We start from the raw sequence: 25,741 nt of genomic DNA, 5'->3' as shown, positions 1-25,741 counted from the left end.
TGTATAATTACATATGGCTTTATTCAAATCTAATGAGAGGAAGGCCACCCTGACCCTCTTAAAGTCAACATAATCAGAACTATTTAATTGGAATTGAAGAAACAATAAGTTTTCTGCCACAACTCTTAAATCTTCCTAAAATTCTGTATTGATTTACTAAATCCTGAATTTAACCGATAACAAATTTTAAATGAGATCTATCAACATAATAGATTTTGAAATCCCCCAAATAATATTTGGCAAAATTTAAGTTTAAATCCTGCATTAGAATAAGATGACCATTTCTTTCTTCCCTGATCACTTCCATCAGCAGATTTTTCTGTTTATTTTTTAAAGAACATAATACCCAGATAAGAAGAAGAAAAGAACGGACAGATTTCAATCAAACAAGCTTTACAGCAAAGCTAAGAAGCAATGCCGTGAAAAACCTAATAATAAAAATGATAAACCGAGCTACCATTAATTCCAGAGAAAAAAAGGGGGAAAACAGAATGCAAGAACCTAAAACAATCAGATGAAAATGCAAGACAATAACCAAGAATCAAAGCAAAGCAAAAGCAAAGAATCCAATGAAAACTTTGAATATTACCAAAATGGAGCAGAAAAAAACACTATTCATACCTAATTTCTTCAAGAAATTCAAAAAAAAAAAAAAACCCAGATACCTTGCCATCAGTGTTCTTCTGCTCTGCAAAATTCCTCAGCTGAGCCACCTTAATCCCCAACTCCTGTCTTCCACGGCATTCTTCTGCTCCCTCCATCTTTTCTACAGAGCGGGGAAAAGTGAGAGCTATTTGTTAGATGAGGCACTCAAAAGAACTGCACTGTTTATAGTACATGTAGTTGTTTTCCCAATGAAATGTGTTTTGTTTAATACGGAAATGAATATTTTCTTCAATTTATGACATTAAATTTTTAAAATATATAATTTCGTGTTTATTTTAATGCATAACCTCTCTCGGTTATTTAGAGAGGGACGACGCCGAAGTCAGGACATCGCAATCACCTCTTTCATGCTTCATCATGTAGGCTACGATCCCCCTCCTCCCTTTTTCATAATTTTTCTCAAAATCGTCACCTTGGTGATGGCGGGACCGTGGCATGCATAGACCGTCGAAATCCTATCTAAGACCTTTGAGGAAGGTGACACTCTCTACCCCTTCCTTCCTTCCTCCGTCCTCCTTCCTCGACAAAGCAAGCATCATGTACTCTCCCTTCCGTCATTTCCTTCTTTTTATCTCATCTTCTTATTATAATGTGATTTATGTATGTGTGTGTGTGTGTTAATGTATGTTAGAGATCGGAGATACATGAGTTTATGAGAGGTACATTATTACACCGTCTTTAATGTGCATTGTTACGTCGTCTTTGAGGTCGGCCCGATGTTCGAGATGTTGCGTCGCTTCACATGTTGCTTCATGACTCTGGGATGTCAATTATTACTTAGCATAGTACTTCGTTGGAAGGAATGGATGACAATCGAGTGATGGTCTAAGGTGGTCGGTGGAGGTCGATAGCTGTAGAAGTATGAGACAACTTCAACTCCTCTAAACTTCAAGCTCTCACCATGATCCATTTATAGAGTCTTGGTTGCAATTAATAAATGAATAAGAACCACTTTGATCCGTCGGAGAGCTTCCCTCAATTTGACATCGTTTCATGGACATATGAGTGTCTTAATGATATTGGAATTGAACAATCTTGGGCTTGTTAGATTCGTCTCGCTGAGACTTAGATTCAACTATAAGTTTGCTAGATTTGGCATCCATTTGGCATTTCAAATATGTCAAATAATTTTTCAAATGTGGTTTAATGGTTTAATCGGGGATTGATTTGGTTCTGGATACACCAATTTTGGTATGTTGGGTCCGTCCCATTGAGCCGGTTTGTTTGTCTGTAAGTGCTGAAATCAGAGCTCTATCTGATTCTAAATCCAAGTTTGATTATTTATTGCACAAAAAATTATCTCGAAATATGTGTTATACTTCGAGATTTGCGTTAGATGTTGAAAATGTGTTGATGGATAATATATATATATAATATATATATATATATGCATGTATAAAGGGTACTAATAATAATAATAATAATAATAATAATAACATGCATTAATTATGTTGCACTTAATCCAATAAATAATTAGGTTTAATGACTTTAATTATATTATTATTTATATTATGAACTTTAATTTCAGTAGGATCTATAGTTGATACATTGAATACTCAAAAGTATCATTTTTACCTCCTTGAGTATGTAAGTGCCTTTTATTTTGAGATAAATGTACATTTCTTAGTTAGGGGTGTTAACATTGTTGTTTATAGTATATTCATAATAATTTTATTAGAATGAAAGTTATGCACTTTGTATTCATAACTTTCTCCATCTGTGCTATATTTTGAGATTTGTGTTAGATGTTGCAAATCTGATGGAATATATATATATATATATATATGTGTGTGTGTGTGTGTGTGTGTGTGTGTGTGTGTGTGTGTGTGTGTGTGTGTGTGTGTGTGTGTGTGTGTGTGTGTGTGTGTGTGTGTGTGTGTGTGTGTGTGTGTGTCACATATATATATATATATATATATATATATATCTGTGTGTGTGTGTGTGTGTGTGTGTGTGTGTGTGGTATTTATTTAAATTGTTTTTAAGAAATTGGCATCCATATGGCCTTTCAAATATGTTAAAAAAAAAAAAAACTTTTAAATGTGGTTTAATAATTTGATCGAGGCTTGATTTGGTTCTGATTGGACCAATTTTGGTACTATTGGACCCGTCTCGTTCAGCCGATCTGTTTGAGTATAAGTTTGCTGAAATCAAAACTCTAGATGACTCTTGATCAAAGTTCTATTCCGGACCAACATCATATGCCTAAGAGTTTCATTCCGCTCTTAGACATGATCAAACCCATAACCAAGTGAGTTTTACAAACTCCATCAACTAAAGAGTCACAGTAGATTTTATATATATATAGGATACTAATAATGATAATAATAATAACGTACATTAATTATGTTGCACCAAATCCAATAAATAATTAGGTTTAATGACTCTAATTATATTATTATTTATATTATGATATTTAATTTCAATTGGATCTATAGTTGAAACATTGAATACGCAAAAGTATCGTTTTTGCCTCCTTGAGTGAGTAACTGCCTTTTTTTTTTAGAAAAAATGTACATTTCTTAATTATGGGTGTTATCATTGTTATTCATAGTACATTCATAATTATTTTATAAGATTGAAAGTCATGCAGTTCATATATATCTATTATTTTGTATTTGTTATAGGCTCCAATTATTGTTCCTCTGAAATAACCAATTGTTTTACTTTATTGTTGCAAAACTCGAGCATATATGAATAAATCTTGCAATTATAACGCCTTATTTTTCTGAATTTTACATTTTAATGACATAAGTGTAAATTCAAATCACAGGCCCGTGTTACGTAGCTTATTTCAGACATATTATATATATGTATATGAAAATTTTGAAAATTCATGTGTGATTGTGTGTAGATTGATGGAATCATTTTGAATATTTACTAGTCGAACCGACGAGCCCAAAGAGTGACAAATCTATAGGAAATTTTTTGGGTTTCTTGGGTTGATATTAGTCTTCTGGATTTTAGGGTGTCTTTTAAAGCATATTATATAATTATAAATTAAAATTAAAGTTGAATAATAAATAATTGGTAAGTTATGCACCGACAAAACTTAATCCTAAATGATTGTGTGTTTTCTTGAGAGAATTGAGCATGTTTTATTTATCGCACTCTTGTTGCCTTAAGTTGTTATATATGCACAAATGAGTTGTTCATATTTATTGTTCATACTGCATCTCTCATTTTACTTGTTGTTTATGTTTTAATAAATAGTTGTTATTCATTGAGTTTGTTTCAGGTATGTAACTATATTTTTATTAAGTGATAAACATACTTTTTCTAGTAAGGGGTGTTATATTTGTTGTTCGCAGTGGATTCATAGTTATTATTGATGAAGGCATTATAGACGCAATTCAGTTCTCCTCCCATAGGGCCACCTCCCTTGAGTTATTCTTGATCGTTTGATTGCAGTGATTGACCCGAAGAGCATGGAAGAGTGCTTTAAAGCCATGAAAACACAAGAAAATGCACTGAAACGAAGTGAAAGCATTTGAACAAACCCAAAAGCAGAACAAAAGTAAAGAGAAATGAAGTCAAAGTGTAGCGTAAGTCCAAACCCTTTTTAAAGCTTGTATATAGGGTAATAAAGGAAAGGGAAGCATCTCATATGGGCCAATATGAAATTACACAGTAATTTTGAGAATGTGTTAACGAGAAGAGAAAATGAAGTTTATTCCATAGATAAACATTACCAATTACTCTAAAAAATTAGTCCAAGAAAAAGATTTTACAAGGGAGCCTCCCATTGCTTCGACCGAGATATACCCAAGTCGAAGCAATCTCTTATACAAAACTTTGCCCTAGCTTGAATTGGTTCATCCGATTTATCTCGGATTGAGCTTAAAGCATAAAGCACAAATCCTCAACGTCCAACAGTTTCAGATGACAAGAGGCCATCTCCTCCTCCAATCTCTCCATTTTCCTCTCCTTGAATCCCAACCACCCGGGCGAAGAAGCTCTCAATTTTGTCTAGGAGTCAAGCGAGCGACCCATGAAACATTTGGCATCAATCAATTGCTTCCTCGCAAGCCGCACGGAGACTTCTTAGGTGATCAATCTCGTTGTCTTCACTAAAGACCCGATCACCCTTGACTGGTGCATGAGGTAAGTCACTGGCGCCACTGTCAAATTCTCACCAGCAGTTTTCAGAGTAGAATACATCTAGATCGATCAAATCAACTACATCAAATACGTCATAAGAAAAATGAAACAATAAAACATTAGAAAAAATGAGACTGGAGCACCTCATGCTAGGGAGTCATTCCCATGCAGACAATGTAAACAAAAAAGGCACCATCACCAAGTGACGATGGAGAACAAACAACCTCTCACTTCTCGTGCAGCGACAAAATATCAGCAGCCTCATGCGTGGCTAATTCGGTCGACAAACCTTGGGTTGCGAAAGAAGGCTTCATCGAAGAACCAATGGTCGGGCCACACAATATACATCTACCTTCCACCTGAACGCTCTCTTGTCGACGATTGAGAAACAAATAAGATGACCCTACTTTATACAACGGTTCAACTACCTTTTTTTTTTCTTAACGACAATCTTCTTCTTCTTCTTCCTCCTTTTATCTTTCGAACGGGATTGCCCCTTGAGTTCTTGAAAGCATCAACAAACACATCTCTATCAAAGGGATCAATTTAAGATCTGGCATGTTCTCTATAATTATTCATGTAAGTAGATCAACTCGGGTAAGGAAAGAAACAGAGCAAAGATGGAATGTCAAAGAGTCTCACATGTCCTGTTTATAAGAACCAAGGGCACATATATCAAGGGAGTTAAATTATCGTTTCATTGGTTAAAAATAAATGATATATATATTTTCATTTAATTATATTATTCTTATTGTTGTGTCACTTTCAAGAAGAAAGATAATCAAAGAACTAAATATGTATGTGAATAACGTGTCAGTGTTGATTCTGAATAGATCCAACAAACTAGAAAGTAGAAAATACAACAAATGAGGGCTCATCGACAGAAGACCCTAAGGCCCACTTATCCGACTGGATGAGACCATCCGAGCCAAAGCAAGCAAGGTCAAAACTGACCGAATCACAAAGTCTATTAAATGACCCAAACCTAGGCTAAAATGACATAGAAGTCCGAGCCCACCGCTGTAAGAAAACTGAATGAAAAAAGCATCGAGCAGCTTATCGACAGACACAATTCGAGGAAAGAAACAAGTTCCTCTGCATCACCTATTATCCCACAAACGACCCACAGGATTCCTCATCAAAGATCCAAAATGACTATATAACCAAGCCTCACAAGATCATCCAAAAGGACCCCCCTTATCAAAGAATGGGCTATTTTATCAAGTTACGGTGATACATCATTTACTCAATAACCTAGTATTATTCTACCGATGGAAGCTCGTCATCCTTGAAAGGAATCAATGGTAGATGCAGACTACACCACCCGTTCGACAAAGTCTAGTTGATCGAGAAAGTCATGCCAACACGAAGCTAGTCGAATTCAACCGATTGGCCGCATCAACCAAGTTTAGCTGACTGATCCGGCCTTATCAAGCCAATTTCATGCTAGCCTAACCGACCAAGTCATAGGTCCACTGAGCAATAGGCTCACACATGTAAAATAACTAGAATTTCCTGTAACGCCCCCATTAAAGCATTGGTAGAAATGTAATATCACATGTTATACCCTCTCCCCTATAAAAAAGAATCTCATTTTATGAGAACGGGGTATTAGACAAGACATTTTATTATTCATTTAGTATTTACTTCTCTCTCCCTCTCTCCCTCTATTTATCTATCTCTTTCTAATGCTTAAACCCTTGGGGTGTGATTCATGAGCAAATTGAGATTCAATATAAACAAACTTATTACGTGGATGAATTAACCAAGATCTACATAAATAACATTGTTCGACTGCATGGAATTCCAATCGCCATTGTATCAAATAAAGATGGAAGATTTAAATTCAAACTATGGAAGCAAGTGCAATAAGCAAGGGGCATAAATTTTGAATGTTTTTGTTACTTTTCTCTGTTATTTTTTAAGGAGTCGCAAGCTTATCTATGATTGTATAATTCTCTTTTTTGAGTAAATATCTCTTCTGGATCATATGAATGATCTGGAGAAGAAAGGAAACAGAGAAGAAGGGATATAAGACAATGAATAAAAACGAGAAAAAGGATGCGGAGAAATTTTATCAAGAAATCTTTGCTTCATAGCCCAAGAGCGTACACCTAAAATGAGATTGGGTCGAAAATGCTTTAGGAACTTATGCCCGAAGAAGACCTACGAAAAAACCCACAACCAAGCATTCAAGTTTTTTTGCTTGTTTTGAGGTCAAGAGCAATTCCCAAAGGGACATATTCCTTTGGTTAATTACATCTTGGGAGGTGACCAGGAAAACTTTTGATAAAAGGAATCTGCTTACACTTGTATAATGACTAGTAAAGGGGCACAAATGATGGTTATCTTCCAGGAACGTTCCAATTCCATCAAAGCCCGTGCTGATTCACATGAGTAAAGAGTGAGCCTCTCTCGATCCCATATGAATGGCGGCTTATCAATCGACTAGAGCCTACAAAATAATCGGGTCATCGCATAGGGTCCAAGGCCAAACTGGGTCATAAGAGTAGAGAGCGAATCACGGTATCTCAAATGCATCGCGACATATCCGCAATTGGGGCCTATGTGAAGACGTCAACGAAGCGTCAAAAGAGAGCTACAGGACTCAAAGGAGTTAGTCAAAGGAAGGGAGGAATAATCCCTAACAGGTAAAGGTGGCTAAGGTCGAGACACCACCGACCCGTCATCCTAAGCTACCAGGAACGTAATTCTACCTAGCCGTGAAAGTAGTCAACCCAACACGACCAGAGATCCTTGATTAGCACTTCATGATTTGTTTCGTCCATGAGTACCTCGATAACCCTAAGGTCAAAGAAACAAAACTCTATTTCATGACTATCAGGTGGAGCTTCGAAATGTGGGACTTATACCCGTCAAAATGGCAATGACACCGCTGGAAAGGAAAGAAAAGATGGGATCAGCTACAAAGCCAGATACACTCCCAACAATAAGACTTTCTCACCATATGAGTCAGTCGGGTTGGAGAAGCATAGGGGACTTCTGCTCAGGACATGCAAGATGATGCAGTTATCTATTCAAGTCCTAATATGGAGGCCCAATTAGTGTGACTCGGGATATGGTCATGAATGTAACCCATTTTAAAACTGGTCCAAAGGCCATGTAGGAAAATAAAAGCAGGTTTTAAAAGTTATGAATCTTTAAATCCTAAATTTTAATTATTCTTAAAATTTTTATTAGGATTTCGTAATAAAATTTTATAATTTTAGGTCCTAGAAAGCCTAAATGATCCGTTGGATTCATAGAAAAAAGCACAATCTAATATAAGTGAAGCTAATCCAAACCTGCAAGCATGTAAGAAAGACAATTTAACATGACAAATATAAAATAATAAGAGGTCGGTGCCTCTGGGTCGGTGACATATCTCAAAAATAGAAAAAGATGGACAGACACCGCATAAGTACACACTTGGTCCTAATTTTATATATCAATATGATCTAGAATTAATGTATGAAACATGAACAAATAACTTCTGATTTCCATCATGTTTGGTTCAGCCTGCCTAGCGCCTCAAAACTTGTGTTAGTACCTTATTTCTAATACAAGACTCTTTTAAGGATTATAAAAGTACATAAAAAAAGAGAATGATTTGACTAGCATGAAAACAACATTTGTGGGAAAACCAACAAACATACAACACATATGAGTCATGCCTGAAGGGTGCAGCTAAGCAGCGCCTGTAGAAAAAAAACTAGTCATAATCATTACATTGCTCCTCTCTGTTACACGTGAGGTGTGTATTTGAGGCATGACTCCCAATAAAAAGACCCACCTAATATATCACTATGCATATAAAAACAGTAAACGAGCAAGCACGCCAAAAGCACAAAAGATGATGTCTGGCTAGGAGAATCAAACCAATAAAAACTATAGTCACGACATCAAAAAAAGACAACCTATCATCCTAATCCTTAGCTTAGCACACCAAAGAACATTGTGTAATAACCAATATTTAAGTGAGTTCGTGGTTATGCCACTAAGCTAACGTATGTTTTGATGGGGTCACCGTCACCGGTCCTGTCTTAAGGATCCAAGGATTCTAGGAGATGCAGGTTTTGAAAAGCTTTTCGAAAAATTGACCTCACTTTCAGTCTAAGCTAAGTATGCAAGTAGCTTCAAAAAAGATTTTGAAAGTATGATGCATGTGTAATAAAAATATAATTTTTTTTTAACTTTTAAAATAGTTCTCAGGAAAGAAATGCCTAAATGACACCTATTAGACCCCTTTGAATCTCAGAACAACATGCACGCGCTAATCATGGTGTGATAACTAGTATTGCCCACCAAAACATCCTTGTGAGCAATACTAGCTGATGCGTCATGACTAATGGGGAATCACTCAGTTAATGAGCCAGTTTAATCGTAGAGACGATCGGAAAAACACACATGCAAATGCAAAGTGATCGAAAGATGACAAACATTCACCACTAGTACATAGTGTGTACACTAAAGGCGGATGCACCAACAAGTTTTGAATGATGCATGCAAAACATAGAACATAGGTAAAGATGAGTCTGCCGTGATGATAATGACTTAGAGAATGGGTGTGTCGCAGAAGCAATGACCTAGAGGGTGAGTTGGTCGCGGAGAAAGTGACCCGTAAGGTGGGTGTGTCGTCGAGACAGTGACTTGGCGGATGGAGGTGTGTCGTGGAGGCAATGACTTGATGAATGGGTGTGTTGTGGAAATAGAGACCTAAGGGATGAGTGTGTCATGGAGACAATGACCGAGATGGTGGATTTTTTGTGGAGACAATTACCCAAAGGGGTGGGTGTATCGTGGCAGCAGTGACTCAGAGGGTGGATGTGTCATAAAGACAGTGACTCGAAGGGTAGGTGTGTCATTGAGACAGTGAACCGAGGGTGAGTGTGTCATCTAGACAGTGACTCGGAGAGTGGGTGTGCATGAAGATAGTGACCCGGAGGGTGAGTGTGTCGTACCGTGGAGCCTGGACCCGGAGGGTGGGTGTATTGTGGAGACAGTGACCCAAAGTAGTGCCTACAACAATCAAGAGATGCGTTGTAGAAAGTGAAACTATGCAATTCCTATTGAAGGAAATTACATGATGGGTCAACTCGGTGTCGAGCGATCTGTTCATATGGTGTGTGAATGTGAGGGATGGTGTGTGAGAACTCAAACCCAAATGTATGGCATGCAAATGCATCATGAAATCAATCATGCAAGGATGCTAGTGTGCAAGTGCAAACACATAAAGTGGTTGACGCATCATGACACATAGATTTCACTAGACAGGCACAAAAGGTAATGCCAAAGTGGAACATATACATCCTTCATGAGCATATAAGGGCATATGCTTATAGATGCACGACAAGGTGTATGGTGTGAGATGTGATCACGTAAGCACACGAGACAAACATGCAATGATGCAACATACAAGTGGATTTGGTTGATCCGATCAAGCTGATGACCGTCGATTGATCAAGCTGACAAAGACAGTCGATCAGGTCGGCGTAGGCGGTCGATCAACGAAAAAGGGTCAGTCAGATCAATCAGACTAACAACAGTCGATCATATGAGCTGACTAGAAGAGTCAATCGAGTTGATCGGGCTGGTGGATGCCAATCATTCAAATCTACAGATGCGGTGAGTTGGTCCAACGTAAGTGACTGATTGAAAAAGAAGAGTCATTCGAACCGATCAGACCAATGACGACCAATCGGATGAGCTGAATAAAAGAGTCGATCGAGGTGATGAGGCCAGTGGAGGCCGATCGTTCAAATTGACAGATGTAGTTGATCGAGCCAACGTAATTGTCAGTCAGATCGATCATACTAGTGGCGTTCGATTGGATAAGCCGACCAAAATTGGCGGATAAAATTGATCGGGTCGGTGGAGACCAATTGATCAAATCGATGACAATAATGACATTTTTGATGTAATATTAAAATTCATGCAGGGCACTCAATGTGAGTATGGAGACACACATATAATGGAGAACCGATCATGCTCGATGATGAAGACAAGATCATCCTAATGATCTCATGGGTTGCTTAGGGCAAGCAATGGATGGAGAGGTGTACCAACGCCATATTACACAAAGCAACAATGACAACCACCTCCATTTGCACGGCATGGGGTGGATAAACTCTGGCAAGGAGAATTCCACACGACTGAGGGGTCAAAGACCAAAGGAATGTCTTCATTTTTCTCAGTTAATTAGTTTCAGATGTCCACTCCAATGAAACCACCAATACAAATGACGGGATTAGTGCAATCCCGTCTTTCAGATTTGTGGTCTAAAAAGGAAAAATGGGTAGGTTTTGCTCAAGGATTCGTAAGGGGTCCTCAAAGGCTCCTAATCATAAAGGGTTTCCTCCATACACAAACAAACCTAACCTAGCTCCTCTAACATCCAGGCTTAGAGGCCCTAATAATGGAAATTGTAAAAGCTTAAGGAGCCTCGCCACCGCGGTGGTTTATTGAAGTCCGAACTTCGTTTCGGAAGAAGCTCTCCTCATCATAGGGGAGATGTTGAAGTTTCAGGGAGGTCGGCTCCACTCCGTCTCTAAAGAATGAAGAAGCTCTCCTCCAAAAAGGAGTCTTGCGAGATTCTAGCAGAGTTTCCGAACTTTTGGTGAAGTCTCGGTGAAGCTCAGACAAGGTTTCTCTTCACAAGCTAGGATGAAGTTTTCCTAGACTTGACCTACAGAAAGTTGTTGGAGAGGAAGAGAAATAAAGAAGAAGGAGAAGTTGGAAGAGGGCCAACTTCTTGAGATTTTCCTTGAGGAGGATGAAGGATCCCTCTCCGAGTCTTCTTTCTCCAAGAGTTTTTCCAAGGGACATCTCCAAGATCTCTAAGGGAAGCTCTCTATAGCTCTCACACACCTGGGGAAGAAGAAGCACACACACACACAACAAATGCCTTAGCCAGAATGGAAGAGAATGGGGATGAATCCCTTGCCTTGGTTGCTCCTCCCCTTTCCATAGGCTTTGCATGCCTTTCCCCTCCTCCAAGAGCTCAAAGTATCCAAAGGATGGACACATGGCCATTCAAGCTTCTCCCCTGCTAATTACTCTCTAAACATTCCTTAAACAAGCACTTTCAAGTGGTTTCCGATAGGGTTGGCGGAGATGTCGAGAACAAAAAATCGAAAAGACAGGCGACCTGGAGACCCAAATTTATTACGTTGTGCTCTCTGTTTAGGTGGTGTGGTCACACCACCATCGCGCGTGGTCATTTTGCCTGAGGGCTCTGAGCGCCTCCATGGATTTGGGCGTGGTCACGCTAGAGATCCGATGTAATTACGTCGAGCTCTCGGTTTGTGTGGTGTGGTTACACCTCATTTAGGGGTAGTCAAGCCATTTGAGGCCCTGAGCGCTTTTTGGGAGTTTACAACGTTGACACGTGAGGCCTTGAGCATGGTCACGCTCGGGGTTGGGCGTGGCCACGCCCAATCCATGTGTGGGCACACTAGACCCCCACAGGATGGATCTTCAGAAATATCTGTCGGAGGGGACTTCGAGCTACGTGTGAACCTTCAAGGTCTGAATATCAGCAGGACATTAACCTTGGAATTCAATAGAGGCCGTAAAATGCATCTTAAGGCTTAAGAAGGCATTCTGTACATGTGTTGCATAAAAAATGACTGCCACATGGACTTCAGTATCGCTTCTCATCCTCGGACAGTCGGATCGTCAGAGCGCACCATTCAGACATTAGAAGACTTACTGAGAGCATTCATTTTAAACTTCAGAGATAGCTAAGAGGATTATATTATGTTGTTGAAGTTTGCTTATAATAATATCTTTTATATTAACATTGATATGATATCATAAGAAACACTTTTATGGTAGGAAGTGTATTTCCCTCTTATACTGGTTCGAGGTTGGTGAAAGATGAATATTCGACCTTGCTGAATCAAGCTACCGAGAAGGTTCATTAGATTCGAGATCGATTACGTGCATCCTAGGTCCATCAGAAAAAGTACGTCGACTCAAAGCAGAAAGAGAGAAAATTCAACGTGAGAGATCATATTTTTCTTAAGGTACCCGAAAACTTCAAACTCGCTTCATTGCTCCTAAACTTTAATTTACTACAATTATATCACTCAAATCTTTTACATCACAAACAAAATACTATCATTTTAATATTAAAAAATGAAATATATGTATAGGTAAGATGCATGAATGTAAAATTTAAAATTTTGTTGTTGGATATGTAATTACTTATGAATTGAGTTAGGTGCCGGCGCTGAGACTCTCACCAACCCTCCCAACAGCCCAACCTCTCCTGTCTAAATTTCTTTACCCTTTTTCTTCCAAAGCCCTGAAATTCTCCTTCTTCTCTGTTAACCATGGCTTCGGTGTCCAAGCTCGCCTGCTCCAGTTTTGCCGGCGTAGCCGGGTCCTTTTCCCTGACATCCCGATCGTCGGAGCCAAAGCTTTCTATCGGCTTCCGATCGCGGTCTCCAATCGAGCGGCGCGCTTCTTCTCTGAGCCTTTCTGTACGCGGAAATCGCGCCGGGGGATTCTCCTTGACGTGCGTCTATCTTGCTGTTATATTCCTGCTTTTTTATATCATGTTCTATGTTTCTGGCCCGATGCTCCGTAAAAGAACCTTTTTTTGTTTGTTTTTCGAGCCTTTATATTGCGATGATTAAGCGCATCAGGTGGAAAATTAGACAATTCCAATGATGATGGCGCATAATTAGGGTTTGTAGAAAAGTGCATTTTTTTTGGGATGATTATTGGCCTTGGATTGGACTGCCGCGTGACGCAAAGGTAGAAGCAGCTATGCATGGCAGTTAGATTTGGAAGTTTTGGAGTGCAAAGTTAGTTATGGGTACGTTTTGAGGGAACAAATTACTGAGATTCATGTTTTTCTTAGGTTTCTAGTAATGGATCTGTCGACTGTCACCCTTGATATGATGAGTAGAAGATGCCAAATATCTGTGTTGGTTTCCTTATGCTAAAATTTGGAGCATGCTGATGCTATATCATGGCTAAAGCTAATGATGGATCTAAATGATGATTGAGGTTTCATTAAAGGATGATTTATATTCAAGGGCTAAAGCTGATGCAATTCCTCGAAGCTTGAGGTTTCATTAAAGGATGATTTATATTCACACCACTTAAATATCATGTATTTACATATCTAACACGTAAACTTCAATTGTTACATATATGCTACCTCGCCTATGCATAAAAAGGTGTATTTCACCTTCTATAAGCTAAAATAGTGCTATTTTTTGATGTAATATGAAGGATTGGGTGGTTTAAATGTAAACTCTAAAATTTAGGGGTTAGATATGTAAATAAATAGGAACTGGGTGGTATGTATGTAAATTCCCCTTCATTAAATTAATAACTTTGTCGTTGAAAAATGTTTTTGGGGAAATTTCATTTTTTCTGTTGATTGGAATAATGTGTAAATGAGAAAGTAATTCATCATCATCATCATCAATAGTTCTATGCTAAGTTGGGCCTGCTTAATAAATCCTTACTGTCCATTTGCTCTTGTTGATTGCAATGCGGTCTAAAACTTATTGTGTACAAATCCTCTTGCTCAAATTCTATCCAAAATAGTTTTACTTTAACCATTTTGCTTTATAACTGTTTGACATTTATTTTGTGTATTCACCTCATTATCATATTTTCTACTCTTAGTTTTATACTTTTTAATCATCAAGTTTATTTTTAATTGTCTTATATTCAATAAGTGCCATTTCTACTCTGTCAAACTTAACCATTCTCAATTTTCACTATGAAGTTTTTCCTTCTATCCGTTTTAGCATTCTCAATTTATCTCTAATATTTTCATTTCTACGCTCAAGGGCTGAAAATATTCTTTTATTGCAAAAGTAAGGTGATTCTCCATTTTAACCACTTATTTTTTATTCTAAAAGTTGTATCCATATCTCCATTCTTTACTAGAAAGTATTGCACTGGTTAGACCCGAGTGTTGTGTGAGGATTTTGGTCTCACTCTTTGCTTCTTTTTTCTCTTTTAATCTGGGCGTTGCATTACTATTTCTCTGAGAAAGTTGAAATTTTTTTCTTCTGATTGATAATTTGTTCTTGTAATTGAATTTGCAAAGCAGTGTAAAGTGTTCTCAAGATGGAAATGGATCCACGACGAAGAGAACGACCCTCCATGACCTTTATGAAAGCCAAGGACAGTCTCCATGGTATGATAATCTCTGCCGTCCTGTTACAGATCTTCTGCCACTCATAGCTAATGGGGTCAGGGGTGTCACCAGCAATCCAACGGTAATTTTACATTTCTTATGTTGTGTATTTATTCTTTTCTTAGATATTAGAGCTTCTGGATTTTAAATTTTGAACTCGTTACATGTATGCTTGCATTTACACGGACATGTGCATGCCTTCGTTATCCCATTTTATAATTTTGATGTTGCTTTTTCTATCTTATTATGACAGATCTTTCAGAAGGCGATCTCATCATCCAATGCTTATGACGAACAGTTTCGGTAATACACAACAATGTTTTGTTTGAGTTATGTTTTCTTGCATAGTTTGCAAATCTAAGGGGCTGTATGATAATGAATTTAAATGGGATTTAACTTTTAAGTCTCTCCAGACAGAAAAATCACTATTAATTCTTGGATTTAGTAAATCTAGAATCTTTTTTATTTCTTCACAGTTTTGCTTTAAATCCCGTATCCCATAAATCCTATTTTTGGTAGGATTTAGTAAATTTGGATTTACAGAATTTACTAAAGCTGCTACCATGCATAACTTGATAACAACGTATCTCTTTCATGTTATTTTTCTAACGTTCAGTAACCCTTCGAGTCATTTGACATGGAGATGCAATTTATTCAAATTCAAGAATAATTTGTAATGTAACATAAAGTATATTCTAACTAAAACTTCATATTTTGTTCTTGGCATTTACATGTTTTTAATATTTTCTATTGAATAGGTTGCATTGAACCATCCCTACTTTTGTTGATTTAAGAAGCAAACATTTTGTACAAAGTATGATTCTAAATGAGATCATTATCTGCCTCAAAGGAGCATATGAAAGTAAAGGATGATTAAAAATCACGAAGGAGATCATAAAAAGTTCATTTAATAGTACATATCACTATATATGCACAAATCCTAATCAGCGCACAACCCACATTCACATTGCTCGCTTTGTTCTAATGGTCTTATTTGAAAGCGTGAATCTTAGGATGAAGAACTAGAAGTAGCATAGAGCTTTTGAAGTAGGATGCACAGATCCTAATCAGCGCACAACCGACATTCACATTGCTCGCTTTGTTCTAATGGGCTTATCTGAAAGCGTGAATCTTAGGATGAAGAACTAGAAGTAGCATATAGGTTTTGAAGTAGGATGCAAGACTAGAAACAAAGTTTTTCTTATAGCTATATGCATTTGGCCTGATATTAAATCTATTCTCAATAAAAAATAGAACTTTTGAACCCTCTTTGTCGAACCACTTGGCTTTTTACTATAATTGTTCCAATTAAAATTATTATTCATAGATAGGGGTGTAGATGAACCGAACATGAGTGAACAAAGCTCTTGTTTGTGTTTGGTTCATTTGAAATTGTATATGTTTGAAATAAGCTTGTGTTTAAAATTGTTCGTGAAATATTTGTTCATGTTTGATTCAATTTGTTTGAATTTAATTCGAATTGTTCAAATTATTCGTACTGTTTGATTTGTTTGAATTGTTCAAATTGCTCGTGCTTGGTTTGAAATAAGCTAAAAAAATAAAAATAATAATAAATTCAATCATTTATTAAAAAATTTACACGAAAAAATCTTACATCATTCTAGAAAAAAAATTATTTCTTCAACTATATTATTACAAATTATAGAAATAGATTTAATATAAATTTGAAGCTCCAATCTCAACAAATTATTATTATAAAACAAATAACTAATAAATTAAAAATTTACAATTACATTACATATTTATAAAAAATACATTCAATATTTTATTTATATCTTCCAAATCCCAATCTCCATTTCTTCAAATTCTTTTTTTCATAGTTTTATATATCTGAAAATTTAATAAAAAACAGATATGAAAGTCTTGGTGTTAGATATGTGAAATTGTAAATACATAAGAATTGTGTCAAATATGAAGGTTTAGTTGTTAAAATAAATCAGATTGTCTCGTTAAGAAATGAAATTGATCACACCTCAAGTGGTTGATTTGGCTCAATAATATAAGAATCGAGTAGTATGCATGTAAAATTACCTGATAACTCTGAGAAAAAAATAGAGCTGGGTAAAAGAAAGTTTTAAGCAAAATTAAAACACGTCAACAATGAAAGAGGCACAAAAAGAGAAACAATAATAGCAAGAAAATTAAAATGAAAATAACCTCAGAACTTACCTGACGAAAGACACTAAAAACCCTTCCAAATACTATAAATATTTTGCTTCAAACATGTATAAGCATGATTGAATTTTAATGAAAATGTTAAAAAACATCAGTGCTCAACCAAAAATACCTCACAATTGCGGAAAGATCAAGAGATACCTAAACAAATCAACAAATTTGACAAAAATAAGAAAATCTAATAACTACGGACAGAAGCAATGAAAAATGAAATAGAAAGCCAGTCTAATCTCCAATTTGACTATAGCCAAATTCTGAATTAGTAGAGAAAAAATCAAAGAACACCAATACAAAACAAAAAAACAGAACCAAAGTTTCAAAACCATAACAAAAAACAACAATGAAGCCTTATGATAATTCTTGAGCCAACAACCAACAACCAACATTCAATTGACAACAATCAACATGGAGCATTGATTACTATAGAAGTTTATGAAATTTAGGAATCTATTCTATAGAAGGAGACTTAACAGTAGAATGAGGTAGACAATGTTATCAAGGCAAATAAATATGCTCTCAAAGAAAAAAAAAATTTTGATTCTCTGATATTTCTTACAATGACTATAAGTTAAAATTTTTATGAAGAATGATGTGAGCAAAGAAAATTTACATCTTTTATGCATGCGTGGTAAATTTATGTAACATTTATAACCACATTTTAGTTGAATCAAACATTATGTGAGATAAGATGACCATAGCCAAATTACTGAATTAGTAGAGAAAGAACTGAACGACTCAAATACAAAACTAAAACAACACCAAAGGTATAAAATCACAACAAAAAATAGCAATGAAGCCAATAACAATTCCCGAGCCAACAACCAACAACCAACAACCAATAACCAACAACCAACAGACAACAACCAACAGGGTGCATTGAAGTATCAATTAGTCAATAGACAACAACCAAAATAGGCTTTCCAAATCATCCAATTTCCATAAAAAAAGATCTAATAATATCTACTAGGGAGCAACCAAGTAGGGAATTAGTGAAGTATCAGTTAGCCTCAAAAGTAAGGGCTTCTCAATAGATAATGATTCAACTTTTCAAGTATTCACAAGCAGTTGAAAGCACAAACAAAATTTTCATACAAATATTTCTATTATATGAAATGGTAAATAAATAAAGACATGATAACACAAACTCTAACATAATGAGATGAAATATTATGCAACATTTTCATGAGATTAAACAATAAATCTCAACATGGAAAAAAATCAATCACATATGAATTATCATAATATTGAGGCTCGGAATTAAGATTAAATGTTAATTTCGACTACAATCTAAAAAGTTCTATAATGTGATTATGTCATTATTCTTTAGATTTTTCAACATTAATCTAAAGGGTGGTTGCTTAATGAAATTGCCATTCTAATTTTAGAATTTTTGTATTCATCTAATGGGGCCTAAACGATTGCTTAATTTTATTATGCCATAGCAACTTTAAATGTATCTAATTCATATAAAGGGTTGCATCATATAATTAATTCATACTAACTTTAGCATAGATGATTAACTTAGATACCATCACAGTCTTTAATAATCATAATCTTCTATATGATTGCACAAGATTGTGTCATACCAGTTATAGATCAATGCCAAATATTTACCAGATATTATAATCTTCTATACGAAGCAGAAGTATAATTAAACAAATAGCCAGATATTTTTTGTTAGTTTAATAAAACAACTTGCTAATGAATAATGACATCTTCAATCTGAAATTGCCTAGTTTATATGTATTATTTCCTGTAATGTATTTTTCCCATCAAGCTGCCATCATTCTTATGTAGACTGACAAGCTTCTAAAATGGGAGGTTTTGCCTGCATAATATAACGATTTTCCACACATATTTCTTCCATCAATCAAACTAGTGATATGTCGAATTTCTAAATGCAAATCAAGTAATAAAACTTAACCATTGAGATCACTATTGTTTTTTGGCGAACTGCATGTAGATAATTGCAACATTTCTGCATTTGCAGAACAATGAAGTGTCGTATCTTTATAATGAAATGTATATAATCAAAAATACAACTACAATCTCGAAAATATGGTGTTTATGTAAGTGAAAAAATACGAAAAGGTTTAGAAAAATGAGAAAAATTAGAGTGTGGGATTTCATTTGTAAAAAACCATAGAATGCGAGCAGAAACTGAAGCATGAGAATCAGAAGCTTGCAAACTGTAAAGTATCCCTGATGCATTTATTTTTTATTTTTATATGTTATATTTGCATACAATATAATATATAAAAAAATTTGCATAACATAAAACCATTCAATCGTTGGAACTTGAAGGAAGGTGGAACGAATTAAGAAGTGACACGTTTAAGGAATGCAAAGAAAAAAAAAAAAATCCAAATATAAAATCGTTAGAACTTAGAAGCCATCAACAACTGAAGAAAGTGAAGAACCATAAAAAAGAAAACATCACTTAAAATAAAAAAAACAAAGCATCAATGAAAATAGCCTAATCTCTAAATGACTAGCCATCAAGAGGAAGGCAACCAGAGAAAGTGAGAACCCTAGAAAGCTGCAAGACTTTCATTCCCTCGGGACAACAACAAAATGAAAGTAGATCTCTCGGGATGGAAAGGAAAGAAAGTAGATCTCGATGTCTCACGGTCCCGCACAGTTGCACACTCACCCTCGCCTCTCGACCTCGGGTGAGGACCACAAAAACGAAAGGAAAAGGGCGGTTGACAATGAGAATCAAGAATGTTAGGATATGTTTATTTTAGGCTTAAACAGTGAGTGGTTTAATAGGAATATAATTTAGGATTTTATATTGATCCAAGGTTGAGATCAATTTCAGATAGTTTAGAAATTTTTTTTAATAATAATTTAATAAACTTTAAAATTTAAAATTTCTTTTTTAATATATCACAAAACTATCATATAAAAAATTATAATTATATTATGTTTTAATTATTTATTTATTTCAAACTAAACACGATCGAACAACTTCTTGTTCATGTTTGGCTTGTTTATAATTCGAACTGAAAAAACTTTTTGTGTTCGGTTCGCTTGTTTAACAAACGAATTGAACACAAACTACTTACCGAACCGAGCACGAGCTGTTCGTGAACGGCGTGCTTTTTTGACAGCCCTATTCATAGAATATTACTGATTTCAAATAGTCTACATTCCTAATTACTAAGCAAAGTACTACCGGTTCGCTAAACATTTTCTCTCTTGCTTTATGATTTTTTTTTTGTTGAGATGCTTGAGGAAGAACATTAAAGCTGGATAGAATTAGAAAACTGAAGTGTTGTAATCATCGTTCATATGATCATTATTATTATCCATCTTATTCTAACTATTTCAGGTTAGTGCTATGAATTCCTCGCATCTCTTAATATTGTTGTTTACTCCATGATGCTAAAACTATTTTATGCAAATATTTTTTTATTAGCTTTTAGTCGCATTACCTGTCTAACTAATTTCAATCATTTTATAATAATACTCTACTTAACCTTTTTTGTGATTTCTATGCCTAAACCACCACATACAATTATTGAATAAAATAGAGTTAGATGAGCTAATGCATTTTAAAAAGTGAGCAATAATGGAACATAGTAAATAAATGTTATTGAACAGAGGAAACAAAACAACTAGCTTTCATCTCGATTGCCATATCTTATCATTCCAGCATCTCCAATGCAGCCACAAGATGAACATTTTTTTCATTTGCTATTTTTTTGCAATGAATAAATAGTTCTACACAAATAATAAGTTAAAGGAGTACCCTAATGGAACTGTTAATACAATTAGAAGGCTAAAAGTAGGCAACATTTATAGCTTAACCAAATACCATTAAGTATGGCTGGTACATCTTACAAGCTCAGATTTTTTATGTCGAGAAAGATCATATTTGATTTGTTTGGGAGATTTAATGGAAGATATGGCAATGATACTTCCCAAGAACATGAAAAGGCTTTCCATTTATCTCTTAAAATAAATACTTGAGTACCAAAAGTGCCTTGATTTTGTAACAAATCCTGAATATGAAAATGAATAATATTAATTGTAGAGGAGATTTGCTTACATATATAAACTTTTATGTATTTACAACAACAACAACATTGTCTCACTAAGTGCGGTCGGCTACATGAATTCTTTTTCTCCATTGTGTCCTATTGAGTGTCATATTTTCATTTAATTCTAATAAATTAAGATCATTTTTTATACAATATGCCCAAGTTTTTGTAGGTCTACCTCTGCCTTTCTTAACATAAGTCAAATCTAAAATATCTACTCTCCTAACCGGATCATTAGATGGTCGACGTTTAATATGACCAAACCATCTATGACGACTCTCTCTATTTTTATCCACCATTGGAGCTACACCAACTCTATCACGAAAATTATCTCTTATGTATTTATATATCTAAAATGTAAACTTTGATATTTTCTTATACAACACTTCTATTGTTTCAATTAGGACTGTAAACGAGCCGAACTTGGGTGAGGTCAAGCTTGACTCGTGTTCTGCTAATTCGAAATTATTTCTATTTGAAATTAACTCATGTTCAAAATTGCTTGTGAATAGTGTATTCATGTTCAACTTGATTTAAATAATATTGTTTCGGGTTTGGCTCGAAATTGATTTGGTTAAATTAATTAGTAAACTAGATGTATGTTGTTCTATTCGAACTTGATCATTTCTATACAATACAAGGCATAGAAATACATTCCCACACAAGCTATTGTGATTTAAGCTTAAATATAAAATATATAATATATTATTATATAAATAATGTATATAATTTTCTTATTTCAAACTAAAACGAATCAAACATCATCTAACAAAGGGTTGTTTGTGTTCCACTTAATTATAATTTGAGCTTAAAAAAATTGTTCGTGTTTGGCTCATTTACTTAACGAACGATTCTAACACGAGCAGTTCGAGAACAATGAGATTTTTTGACAGCCCAAGCTTCAACGGCAAAAATAGTCAAGAAATGCTGTATTTTATTTTATAAAAGTTCATTTGAGTGGCATTTTTTATCTGATTTGAAGATTTGGGTGTTACATAAGTAAAAATTAAAATCTAGATTTTAATTATGTAAATGCATGAGAATTGTGAGGAATGTTTGTAAATCATTGTACTTTTGAAAAACAATGCAAGTAGAAACAAAATAACTTCAAAGTTTTTTATTTATTAGTGGCTAAAGCCCTGCTCATTTAATCAAACTACTCTATTCAGCTGAGTTGGAACAATTTCGGAGTCATTCTCGGACTTCTTGCCGTGCATTCGTAGTGTAGTTCTTGTTACATTGTTTTTGCTGATGTGCTATATATTTATGTGAAAAATGAATGATATTACTTGAAAGCTTCAGAATGGTTGCCATTAATGAAGAGAGGGCAATAATGGTTGCAAAATATTTGTAAATTGTAAAAACTTGGTTTTTGGGGTATTTTTTGAATATTTTTTTTATTTTTTTGGCACAACCTTTAAATTTACATTTTTTGAACATTCAGGCAACTCATTACATCAGGAAAAGATATCGAAAGTGCTTATTGGGAGCTTGTCATCAAGGATATTCAAGATGCGTGCAAACTGTTTGAATCTATTTATGAGCAAACTGATGGAGGTGATGGTTATGTCTCAGTTGAAGTCTCTCCTAGACTTGCAAATGATACAGATGGTACCATTGAAGCTGCGAAATGGTTGCACAAAGTGGTTAGTCGTCCCAATGTTTATATAAAGATTCCGGCTACGGCAGATTGCGTTCCATCTATCAAGGAAGTTATTTCCAACGGTACAAGCGTCAATGTGACGGTACGCTTGCAATAATTTGCCTTTACATTTTTAAATTTGGCATTTCAGTTTCCATGCTAAATGATGCTTGCTAATTGGCTTTTTTAGGGCCATTTACGTACATACCAGACAATCCTTATATATTTACATATCTAACACTTAAAATTTCATATTTAGATGCATTCCACTCAAATCTTTAACATAATATTAAAAAAATACCTCTATTTTAACTTAAGTACACCTTTTCATGCATAAGTTTATAACGCCAAAGTGTTATAAAAGTAAATATCAAAATTCCCTTTTTTTTATAATTTCTTTTAGTTCACTCCTTGGAACAAATTCTTAAGAGAATTTACATTTGTAATTCTTAACATGAAAATCTTTACTTGTTCTGTCAAAACTTTGTGTAGATCTGGTAGAATGACATTTTCTTAGCTTTTTTTGGTGTATTGTGAAGATTTTAAGCTCTGTAGATAATTCTATGCAGGTTTTGTTTTGATGAAGCATTTCATCCATCTATTATCAATTTTTAGATGTGTATTACCATAGCCAAGTTTGATCTGAATTTGTTCTCTTTTTCCTTGGTAATTTTATACTGGTGGATTTACAGACATATCACATAATTCTTATGTATTTACATATTTAACATTTAAAATTTAATATTTCCTTATATAACACTCAAATCTTCATATCACATTTAAGAATACTTTCCTAGTATTTAGGGTGCCACCTTGTAGTGTTCTGAAGATTGAAGATCTGATGAAGTTCTTTGTTTGTCCTCACAGCTGATATTTTCACTTGCTAGATATGAGGCGGTTATTGACGCTTACTTAGATGGTCTCGAGGCTTCAGGGCTTAGTGATTTATCGAGGGTAACCAGTGTAGCATCCTTCTTCGTCAGTCGCGTCGATACACTCATCGATAAACTACTCGAAAAGATCGGGACACCTGAAGCTCTTAATCTATGTGGAAAGGTAAAAGATTGATATTCATTCCACTCATATTATAAGTTTTTTAAGATTGGGGCATTTGCATACATATGACACAATTCTTATGCATTTATGTATCTCACACCTTAATTTTCATATTTACACACAAAACTCAAATATTTAATATCACGTAAAAAAGCGCACAATTGACGCTTTTTAAAATTGAAATACACTTTTTCATGCATAGGTTTAAAGCACTGAAATGTTATGTTGATATGGATGTTTGGGTGTGAGATATGCAAATACATAAAAATTGTGTGCAATGTATGTAAATTTCCCAACAAGATTTCATGCATTCATGCAATAATGTTATGCAGGCGGCTGTAGCTCAAGCAACCCTGGCTTACAAGCTCTATCAGCAGAAATTTTCGGGACCTCGTTGGGATGCCTTAGTTAAGAAAGGAGCGAAGAAGCAGAGGCTGTTATGGGCGTCGACTAGTGTCAAGAACCCTGCGTATCCTGACACACTTTACGTCGATCCTTTAATCGGTCCTGATACTGTGAGTATTTGAGCTACTCTTTTTTGTTGTAACACAGATAGGGGTGGAACTGAGTCAAGCCGGCTCAAGCTCAGCTTAATAAGTGGCTCGCGAGTTGAGCTCGATGTTCTAACAAGCCAAGCTCTAACAAGCTCCGACTCGACTCGTTAGCTTGTGAGCTAGCTCATTTAAGAAAATATTAATATAAATTTCACTCAAAATATATTAAAATTTGGCTTATTTTATAAATGGTTAAAATGGTTATTTATCTCATAATTGTTCGTTCTATATATCATTTTATTATGATATTAGCTTGAATTAATATTGCTTTATCTTTCATAATAAATAAGTCGGCTTATGATACATACATACCACTCAATATTTATGTGTTCACATATCTAATACCTAAATTTTACTTATTTACATTTATAGCACCCAAATTCTTCATATTATATAAAAAATACCGTCATTTTAACTTTTAAAAAGTGAAATACATTTTTTCATGTACAAGTAAGGTGGCATAAATGATTGAAGTTTACGTATCAAATATGTAAATACATAGAAATTGAGTCGTATGCATGCAAATTTTCCTTTTTTTTTCCCTCAATCCTGTCTGGTTTCAGGTGTCGACGATGCCGGATCAGGCATTGCAAGCCTTCCTAGACCATGGAACCGTCTCAAGGACAATCGATGCCAACAGTTCTGAGGCCGAAGGCGTCTATAGTGCTCTCGAAAAGCTCGGAATCGACTGGAATGAGGTTGGGGCTCAGCTCGAGCTCGAGGGCGTCGACTCCTTCAAGAAGAGCTTCGACAGCCTGCTTGCGAGCCTGCAAGAGAAAGCCAACGCTCTCAAACTGGTTAGCCATTAAGATTAGTGGCGCCTAGAAGCTCATTTCCTTTAAATAATTCAGTATGTTTTGCTGGCAATGTTAATCTCTGGTCTTCCATGCTGCACATTAATATCTGGTGTGTGGGAATGTTGTGCTCTGTTGTCTGTAATACGAATTTTTGAGTGAGGATTGTGATAATCTGTTTGATTTTGCGGATATGTTATGCACTTTATAATATACAGAAATGATTTTGGTAGGTCTTCGCTTTTCAAAAATAAATATAGGGAAATTTACATACATACCACCTAATTCATATGTATTTACATATCTGATACCAAAATGTTATTTTTTTTACATTTATACGACCTGAATGTTTCATATCACTTCTGAATATCACTATTTTAACATTTAAAAAAGTGAAATATATCTTTTCATGCATAAGTAAGGTGGCATGCGTGTAAAAATTGAAGTTTTATGTGTTAGATGTGTAAATACATAGGAATTGAGTGGTATGTATGTAAATTTTCCATATATATATATAT

General features: G+C 35.2%; 1 protein-coding gene across 1 annotated transcript; it reads left to right on the top strand.

Moving 5' to 3' along the window:
* Positions 1–12,996: 12,996 nt before the first annotated feature.
* LOC110025362 (transaldolase) lies at positions 12,997–25,459 on the top strand. The gene is made up of 7 exons (XM_020725805.1): positions 12,997–13,288; positions 14,849–15,017; positions 15,189–15,238; positions 22,622–22,922; positions 23,687–23,875; positions 24,208–24,390; positions 24,993–25,459. The coding sequence occupies exons 1-7, from the start codon at positions 13,104–13,106 to the stop codon at positions 25,236–25,238; spliced, it is 1,323 nt and encodes a 440-aa protein (XP_020581464.1). The 5' UTR covers positions 12,997–13,103; the 3' UTR covers positions 25,239–25,459.
* The last annotated feature ends 282 nt before the right edge of the window (positions 25,460–25,741 follow it).

The sequence above is a fragment of the Phalaenopsis equestris genome, unplaced genomic scaffold (assembly GCF_001263595.1).
Source record: "Phalaenopsis equestris unplaced genomic scaffold, ASM126359v1 Scaffold000297, whole genome shotgun sequence".
Classification (NCBI taxonomy): domain Eukaryota; kingdom Viridiplantae; phylum Streptophyta; class Magnoliopsida; order Asparagales; family Orchidaceae; genus Phalaenopsis; species Phalaenopsis equestris.
The sequence above is the reverse complement of the archived record's forward strand: the minus strand, read 5'-3'. Positions and strand labels throughout refer to the sequence as shown.

Coding starts and splice junctions, on each gene's coding strand:
- LOC110025362 (XM_020725805.1), top strand. CDS start 13,104: ATGGCTTCGGTGTCCAAGCTCGCCTGCTCCAGTTTTGCCGGCGTAGCC. Junction 13,289..14,848: donor GCCGGGGGATTCTCCTTGAC/GTGCGTCTATCT, acceptor TTTGCAAAGCAG/TGTAAAGTGTTCTCAAGATG. Junction 23,876..24,207: donor CTCTTAATCTATGTGGAAAG/GTAAAAGATTGA, acceptor AATGTTATGCAG/GCGGCTGTAGCTCAAGCAAC.